Source organism: Varroa jacobsoni, unplaced genomic scaffold, assembly GCF_002532875.2.
Source record: "Varroa jacobsoni isolate VJ856 unplaced genomic scaffold, vjacob_1.0 scaffold_1203, whole genome shotgun sequence".
Lineage (NCBI taxonomy): Eukaryota > Metazoa > Arthropoda > Arachnida > Mesostigmata > Varroidae > Varroa > Varroa jacobsoni.
In genome coordinates, this window is record NW_019214105.1 from 165,843 (window position 1) to 174,972 (window position 9,130).

The 9,130-nt window shown below is 37.6% G+C and overlaps 2 protein-coding genes across 9 annotated transcripts in view; one reads left to right on the top strand and one right to left on the bottom strand.

Annotated features, from left to right (window-relative positions):
* Positions 1 to 3,225, top strand: part of LOC111267614 (uncharacterized) — a 5,405-nt gene extending 2,180 nt beyond the window's left edge. Inside the window, exons 2-6 of one of the 3 annotated variants that reach the window (XM_022845937.2) lie at positions 510 to 646; positions 1,065 to 1,177; positions 1,539 to 1,574; positions 2,097 to 2,335; positions 2,702 to 3,225. In XM_022845937.2, coding sequence (XP_022701672.1) covers positions 1,082 to 1,177; positions 1,539 to 1,574; positions 2,097 to 2,335; positions 2,702 to 2,774 — 444 coding nt within the window. In that variant the 5' untranslated portion in view covers positions 510 to 646; positions 1,065 to 1,081 and the 3' untranslated portion in view covers positions 2,775 to 3,225. The remainder of the gene's footprint in view (positions 1 to 509; positions 647 to 1,064; positions 1,178 to 1,538; positions 1,575 to 2,096; positions 2,336 to 2,701) is intronic. The other 2 variants (XM_022845936.2, XM_022845935.2) reach the window with 2 other exon arrangements.
* Positions 3,226 to 5,920: 2,695 nt separating this feature from the next.
* On the bottom strand, positions 5,921 to 9,024 carry LOC111267605 (ankyrin repeat and BTB/POZ domain-containing protein 1). 6 transcript variants are annotated; one of them, XM_022845913.1, is made up of 2 exons: positions 8,963 to 9,024; positions 5,921 to 7,978 (listed from the first exon to the last, which is right to left on the bottom strand). In XM_022845913.1, the coding sequence occupies exons 1-2, from the start codon at positions 8,970 to 8,972 to the stop codon at positions 6,537 to 6,539; spliced, it is 1,452 nt and encodes a 483-aa protein (XP_022701648.1). In that variant the 5' UTR covers positions 8,973 to 9,024; the 3' UTR covers positions 5,921 to 6,536. The 6 variants fall into 6 exon arrangements, with proteins under 6 accessions (XP_022701648.1, XP_022701647.1, XP_022701646.1 ...); XM_022845912.1 differs by lacking the exon at positions 8,963 to 9,024 and adding an exon at positions 8,689 to 8,956; XM_022845911.2 differs by lacking the exon at positions 8,963 to 9,024 and adding an exon at positions 8,599 to 8,621.
* Positions 9,025 to 9,130: the final 106 nt, after the last annotated feature.

The following is a 9,130-nucleotide window of genomic DNA, read 5'->3' on the forward strand; positions in this document are numbered from 1 at the left end:
ATATATATATATATATATATAAGATATATAATCTTAAAACTACTAAACTCTAAAAACTTAACGTGGATCATTCGTAAATCGACTGCCAGCAACTCGCAAGAGTCGCTTGAAATTAAGTGAAACACAGACTAACATACGACCTTATATTGAATATAAGAATAATTTAAGTAAAAAGTACGTTGCAATTCGCAACTTGGTAGACCTTTTCATGTAAGAGACCAGTTGCAAATGAATAGGACCTTTTTAATATTAGATGTTTTTTTATAATAACTATTAGATGTTTTTAATAGTGGCAACAGTATGAAGAATCGGCACATTTGCTTTATCGAAAGACAGTAACAGTGCCATGCCCAAGAGTAACTGGCGACCCTTTACGTCAAGAGGCAAAATTAACGGCTAGCGGCGTGCTACCGCTGTCCAACCGCGACAATGATCTCTTCGAATGGAATAGTCACCTAACAATCCAGGAGTTTTGTCACTAACCTTGTCGCTGGCTTGACCATTTCTAGCACTGATCGGCTAACTGAAGGAAATAGCTCGTCGCGTTTACGCTTTACTCCATTTGAGGCCGTGTCGCGACCATGATATTTGCATTGAAGATATACAGTTTCGGTGGAGTTCTGAACGTGGTAATGGGAACTAGTTGGTATGGATTTAAAAAAGACATAGAGAGTAGCTATTGCATATATAGCTAACGCACGTTGGCGTGTAGTATCTCCCAGTTCAATACAATTTGTTATAACGCAGAACAATCGGCTTATATTATTGGAGGGTAGCCATTGAAATCGAAAATAGAAACGAATGTGGTTTCACCGATGGTTTGACCTAGAGGTTAAAAGAAAAAATTTTTTAACATTTAGCAGAAACATATTCCCAGTCGAATTTTCGGCATGGTTCATTGTTGTAGAATTTGTTCGATTTTCTTGTACTTTAGATATAAACGAAAATTTATTTAATGGCATTTTCCTTAATAATTGTACTTCCTGTGTAATATTACTCTTAGATTCGCTTACCTTCTTTGATTCTGTTTTTTTATCGTGTTCTTTTTGTCTGTTTACGTAAAGCTTAAGCGTCTGAGACCATGAGCCACACTTCGAATTTGGTGCTATATAGGCTTTATGGCCAAAGCGTTCCACATCCATCTACTCTGAAGGCAGATTTGATTCTCGATCGATTTGTAAGTATGTGTAAGCGTGTGGTCACGGTTCAAGGTTTGATGCTTGTATTTTCGAAAAATCAAAAATAAAACTTTGTTTAATACCTTTTCATTCAGAAAAAACAATGCCGTGTACATATAATGTATACAGATGACACACCTCAAATTAACCTAGCCGCTACGTAATTTAATTTTTCTTGAAGAGAATTGTCGATTATTAAATTAATCAGGAAAAAACCCAAAAATAATATTCATATAAATTTATTTATCGGCATGCGGATACAAGTTAATCTATGGTTGCATAGATTCCCGTGTGTTAGCTATATGAAATTTATTATCTATATATATTTTTCGATCTAAAAAAGATCATTCTGCCTTGCAGCCAAGGCCTGGTATTGGACGAGGTCGACCTATCGTGGTGAGTTTTGCATTAAAAAAAATATTTGCTGAATTCATAATGGCTGGTAAGGGTATTGTAATATTTATTCATTACTATTATTATAGTCCATGTAAGATTTTTTGCTGCTAAATGTATTAATGTCCTTCTTCAAGGTGTAGATTTGTTTTATACCATCACATAAGCCCGATACCAAGTGAAGCTGATGCAAACCGTACTAGCTGGCTCATATTTTTAACATTGCAAGGCGATACAATATTAAAGTGGGTTAGCTCTATTTAAAAACCTGTTTTCACAACATTAAATTGGGATACTAGTGAATGGGTTTAATTCAGTCCAACGTAAGACGTAACATTCTGTTTTCACGGCTTCTGTTGCCCTTCAAGGACCTAAACCCCAAGGCGTGACTTACTGAAAGAAACTTGGTCAAGCTAGTTTTTCTGGCGCGTGTACATCATATCGAATATCCGCAACCATTATTCACACAGAAGTCCCAACTACAACATATCCTAACCTCCTCGGCTTAATTTTACTTTAATGTAGGTACAAAGCCAACGACTAAATCCAACACGAACTGTACGTCTCACACAAGATAGTGCTGACAGCTGGGATTCATCGCGGTGTAAATCAATTTTGGAGTCAGGGCTGTATTCAAAGGGACCGTGTGACGATACTAATAACGACCGACGGCTCAACAGGCCAAACTTGGGATATCCTAACCAAATATCAAGGCGGATGTACAGTTATCGTGCCGTACCTCTGAGCAACGTCCAATCACCAATGTAAGTCTTTGTCACGTGCACGAACATACAGAACACATACAACAGTGTTTCTGACCGATGATGGTGCAATCTGGGATGCAGCAAATAAAACGTTTGCATGTTACGTGTGTTATTGCAAAGGGGTGGGAGAGAAGCCTTAGAGAAAGACAACGAAGTTTTATTAATTCAGCTTATTGATTTATTGACTCTCGGAAGTAACGGCATAAGTGCAATTTTGTCCGCCGCAAGATTTGGCCGTGCTGACGGAGCAAACGTACTTAAATTTAATAAATACCTAAAAAAAGCATGTGTTCGAAAGTGTACTCGCGCGTAGAACATGTGGGAGACATGAACTTAAGTCTACTCATGCTGCATTTAATTTTTCAGATTGCAAAATTTCGCTGATATACATCTCAAGGACCCTGGAGAGGACGAATACGATGATGATGACAGTAGCTAGAAGCAATTCCTATAACACTGATAAGCAAAATATAATCCTTGTTCATATTTTGCGTCGTCAGACTATGGAAACTGCGTAGAACTCCCAAAATAAGCCTGCTGAACTCAATATAAGACTCGAGGATACACCAGTAGGTAAATCTACTGCGCCTTAATGCCAAACTCTGAGGGGCTGTAATGGACACGAGGCCAGCTTATAAACATGCTGATAAGTAAGGCAAAATCAATGTAATAAAATTAAGGAACAGAATTGGCAGCAGAGTTTAGCGTGAATTAAGCTGAACATGCCGATAAACTGCTGAAAGGCTGGTTTTGAACTGGTTTTGAACGAGGCTGGTTTGAAGGTACTGAACGGGTCAAGAAGGGGTTTTTTTACTACGTGGCTAGTTATAATACATCGATCGTTTTTAACAGGAGGCAATGCAATAAAATACAGTTTGGCATACGAAAAACGAGATTATCCTCCTTCTTATATAGGTCTTCATATGTTATAATATCCCGATATGGATTCATTTTCATTGATTCAAAAAGAAACAATCTATTGAAGTCTTATACGTGTCACCTAACAAACTTATCTACCTAATGAAATCTTTTTTGGAACATCAGATATTTACATTAACAGTTTTTGGCAAAATATAATCTATATCAACGTACATAATACGTTAATAATCACAGATCTTATTTTTATCATAAATTTCCCCGAAATTAAAATCCCGTCAGCCAATTCGTCAGCAGACGACTACATATTATTCACCGGTGGATTGTGACAAGCGGAGCAAAAACGAGCTAACCTCAAAATCTCGAGTTAAATATGACATCTGGTAACTGTTTTGTTTTTAGTTCATTTATGACGTTACCGTCCACTTTTCTTACTAAGACATTAACCGCGTTAACGGTAAAAACTTAATGAAAGCTGTCAAAGACAGAGAAATAAAGCATATCATCGCAGTTCGGCAAATTTTTTTCATAATATAGCTACCCACGAACCTGATTTTTATCTCAGCAGTTTTATGAAAACTAAATAGCTGCTAAAGAGTAAACCTTTATTTCTATGAAAATAGGTCAAGTTGTTTGACGGTGGGAAAACAATTATTTCTAGCTATATAGCATCATTCAGAAAAATGTTCAAATCGTTTTTATGCACTCAGGCTGGCGAGCAGTTCAGCACGACGTAATTCTTCTAAGAATTCATTTGCGGTTTCTTTTTGTACGAAACGGTCAGATAACTCTAGTGGATTAAAAAAAATACTATTATTATTATATTTTCTTTGATCCATCAAAGCCTATCATCATTCATAGATAATCTCTGCGGGCGCTCTGATAGTATACACTGGACGTGAAAAATTTACATATATGATATTTTAGAAATATACTTGATAAATTTACTAACTGACATTGCATTGGCATTTTTGTATCATGTCCGGCGAAAATATAGATTGTGGGATTCGTTTTGTGAAGCTATATAGAACGCCTCAGAGCAATTTAACTTTACATGATACACGATTAGAAGAAAAAGCAAATAATCATCGGTTACTATAACGGTTATATAATCGGTTGTCAACGGTTATAACCGGTTGCAGATAGAGTACAGCTGTTATCCTGCTGCAAAGATATGCAAACTCCATTCTTGTCATTGTTCTTTTAAGAAAAGGATGTTAAATGAGTACAAAACCCAATAAGTTGGCGTAAAATCTAACTAATTGTAAATATAATTACGTCAAACACTTTTCTAGTTGCTTTTGTTAAACTGAGCTAGGTATTTCAGTCTACGCACAAACTACTCTATTGAGGAGGCTGAAATTTCGTCGTGAATTTATGACATTCGAAATGGATGTTCGTGGTTCTCCCTAGGCTAGTGTATATGGTGTAGGACTACAACCAGTTCTTATCGTGTTCCTGTCGTTATTCATTTGTAATATAATGAAAATGATAAACATTTATGAGTACGATAAGTGTTACTTCATCTCTTTCTACCAAAGGATCGTTGGTTATAAAATTTAACTTTGTCAAACTTTCGGTATTTCAGAAACACGCACTCGCCAGAAATCTGGTAAATTGATTAAATGGATTTTTGAATTTACTCCAGGGAAGTAAATTAAAAAAACAGCTATATAAACCAGATAAGCGTTATTATTATTACCGTTTTGCTCATCCCCTCTCTAAAACTAAGTTGCAGTTCTCAAGTCAGTATGTTGATTTCTGGGCCAATATAATCTTGGGTGTATATGCCATCGATTGTTCATTTTACACAAAAATAGGATTAACAAACTTCTCAGCGGAATCCGCTTCCATGACCCGGAGAGCCGATTAATTTAGCTTCGCATTTAACTGAATAGATATTCGTAGCGGGTTTGTTTTATCTTAAAATGGCAAATGATAAACGGGAGAGACGTTAGGACAAACTTCTGCGCAAGAAGAGGACCTTACTAAGCTGGAGTGATCATAGCGGGTATTTACATTATACAGCCAAATTTATTGAATATCTGGTGCAGCTGTAATTTCAGCTACGGTATCTTCAAAACCTGTGAAAGACTGCTCCGAGAGAAACATATATTCAAAGCGCAGACAACCCACGAAATACAACTTTTCGAATACATAAATTTCAAGTTATCATTCGACGTGGACTACTTTAAAGGGACAAATCAATGCACAAATGCCTATACATATACCTTTAGTAATGTAACAATTTAAGTCTCAAGTCGCACCTGATTCAAAGCATAGTCGGCACATAAAAACGCAATAGGAATTTCCTAAGTTTTTGTTTGAAAGAACATCAAAGGAGGCACTTTCTCTTTTGAAGTTTTTCTCAGATAAAGCGGAAGTAGTACAGTGCGTTACTGCATTGAATAACTCAACTTAGATAAATTTCATTTGTCAATATTTGGTTTTCGCTCTTCAAAGTTCACCAAATTGTACGTTACAAATATAAAAAAATGAATAGGTTGCGATATAAAGCTGATAATTATTTCCTAAATGCGTCGAAAACCTTATTTATCGCTTATTATCCACCTAAGAATTCTGCTGTCAATAAATTTCGAAAAAGAATCGAATTGACTCTAAATCGTTTTTCCCGGCTGCATAGTTTCGCCCATAGCTTTGTCAGATGGTAAATAGGCAAATACCAAAAAATAATAAGCATTCGAAAAATACAGCTGAGAACTGTTAAATAATTTGTATTTATTTGCCTATTAAAGTAGAACTTACAACAAATATCGTCAATATGATCTTTACGCTCCTAAACTAAGAACGCACCTATAAGCCATTGTTGACACACTAAGCCTTATGTTATCCTAATGAACAAAACGTAAAATTGGCTCTTATATATTCTCTTGCTTCCCCTTTAATTGAATAATTCTTATCTCACATATATGTATATGGATGTTTTAATCTGTCTATGGATATATATATATATATATATATATATATTTATATCTTGATTCAGCGAACATCCACTCTTGCACACGAAACTATACGATATGTGCCTTGCTCATAGTTAGGCAGATAGAGTATAGCATTACTGTAATTCCCAGTCTTCACTAGAATTACAATGCAATCATCTACGTAACATTGCACATCGAAGCCCATACTGTGGTTCATATAATCTTTGTGATCACATATCATCAACATGACTAGCCGATATTCGTTTTTGTTGCCCAATAAAATCAAATCAAATAAATACATACCTTAAAAACCATTTATAGGACTTCCGACTACCCTAGTTGTTATATGGTGTTGTTATTGGATCAATGGTTTCTTCAACAGATTAAGCTTCCAAACCTAACTTATAGAGGAAGTCATCTATAAGAAATAGCTTCTGGTTGGCCTCCTCGATCTCAGAAAAGCTTTGCACATTGGCGCTGATATGATATCGAATATCATCAATAATCGCAATCGAATCCGTTTCTTGGCGTCCCTTCACTTCTTTTGCGTCCTCAGTAACTTGCTGTCGAAAGTCTTCATCTAGCAAAAAGTGGTCGAGATTTTGCGCCATAAAGGCAACGCACTGGTCCTCGAGTCGAGCTAGTTGAAATATGCGCGAACACCGGAATAATGATACCGCGTTATCTAAATCGAGATTATCAGCCATGAACGCACCAACGAAACTCTTAAGTCCCGTTAGAAGGAATTTATCGGCAGCCAGTAGGACGTCGAAAGCGTTAGTACCGGTCAGACGGTCTGTGACATCCCGATAAACATACTCATGGATACAGGCAAAGACTTCTGTACTAGCGTTCGTTATGCTCACCAAGGGAATGTTGCCATCGACCATTGCCGTCTCTTTGAAATGGTCCCGTAATAGAGCTGCAAAATACTCCGATCGTTGGCAGTAGAACATTTTATGTGCAAAGAAGTGCACTCCGCCGACGAGAAAACATACATCGGCATAATGTATAGACCGAGTCTTTTTGGAACCAAACGGAAGTTCCACAAGATCCTTTCGAAGATATTCGTCGGCAAGAACCGCAAACGAGTCTGCCAGCTCGGTGCAGCCGAGCTCCGGCTCAATAGTAATATGACGTACCATTTTGAGGTACAGTGACCTTTCACACTCGTACTTGTCAAGCTCGTCAAGAAGTTTATCCACAAGATTTGTCATAAGCAGACGTTTTGCTACTTCCTGCATTTCGGTCAATTTATCATCATCAAGTAACATTCGCATTCGCCCCGTATAGATGAACTCCTTTAAACAGAGCATCAACTCGCCCGAATTGAAGTCAACCGTCAGAGTTGTACAGGAGGGATTCTGTGAGAGGACGTCACAAAACCTTGGTACGCGGCTAGCTAGCACGCATTTGTGACACTTTAGTTCCATGCCATCGAGCGCTACCATGGTGATATCGGTAAACTCTGTTGACTCAAAGCATTTACGTAGGAACTCATCGTACGTATGCCGCCGCATGATCCGCGATGTGACCATCTTCGCTGAACGCAATAGATTACGGATGTCGTCAGTAAGAGCGCCGTAAATGCAACGTTCCCCATCGAACGTGTTTGCTTCGCAGCGCGCCCCATTGGCCAGCATATATTGGACGAGCTCCTTGAAGCCGCAGTAGCAAGCGTAATAAAGCGGGGTCGAATCCCATTTGTCGCGAACATTTAATGACATCTCTTTTTTCTCAACCAGATATCGCACCTTCTCGATATCTCCTCGACGGCACGCCTGGAACAATTCATGTAGATCCATTGCTGAGGTGCAAGTACCAGCTAGAAAGAACGCGAACAGACCAATGGGAAACTGGTTGTTACTTGTTCAATGAACATACTAGGGATCACATCGTACACCTATCTAGAGAATCTATCTATCTAATCTAGAGAAATAAGCGAATGGCCACAATACATTGCCTTCTGCAATGCATTTGACAGCTGGTACGTCAATAGTTAGCTCTTATTCAATATATTCTAACTTAACTGCCTCAATAGCGTGCACTCAGACCGTATATTAACATGTACGCGTATTTTGTAAAATTTCTGTGCAGTTCTATTATGGAACGTTTAGATTATCATAATTATATACACTTTAAAATATATTTAAGCGCCCATATCTCTAGAAGTGTAATTTTTGATAACTAGGGCAGCAACCAGATATATTCATAACCTACCTAAAATAAAAAAAACTACCTAAAATAAGATATATTTGTATATTCTGAATGTACGAGTATGTACCACTAATTTGAAATAATGACAGGTGTACTCAAGAAATTACTTCTGCGTAGGTCCTAGGAAAGCATGCGTGGCATATAATACTCCAATAAGTCTAGATCAATATACAATCTATACCAAACCAGATTTAAAGTGCTCAGTTAATTTCAGCTAATTTCTTCAACCTGATTCCTTCAACATGGATACACAAGCCACAACACACTTTGTACTGTTTTATGTCAGATATAAAACAACAGATCGACTCTCATACGCACACCTGTACATAATCCACGAAATCGGCGCGGCGAATCCAATTCTCACGGTAATGATCGAATGCACAAAATTAAACGTGCACACTTTATTGCTTGTCTATGAAGTATGGGTAGCTGTGGGCACTCATATCTAAAACTGCTTTGTGCGAAACGATCCAAACAACATCCTTTTAAGCAGAAGACAATTTTCGCGCGCTTGAAATAAATTAGCGGATAATTTCGTTTCTCATATGATCAAAATGTGACAGTTCACCCGTTCAACAGCTGTGTGTTTTACCTGAGAACATGTAGTCTTATATCTGAAGTCGAGTAATCAGCTGGGTTCACGGAGGAAGCAACTTCCGAATGTTTGGACAGTCCGGGATCTGTAAATTGAAACTACGTAGTACTTCATAGTACACCTGGCTAGCCAATCTTCCGCGAACCCTGATAGATTGTTATTTTC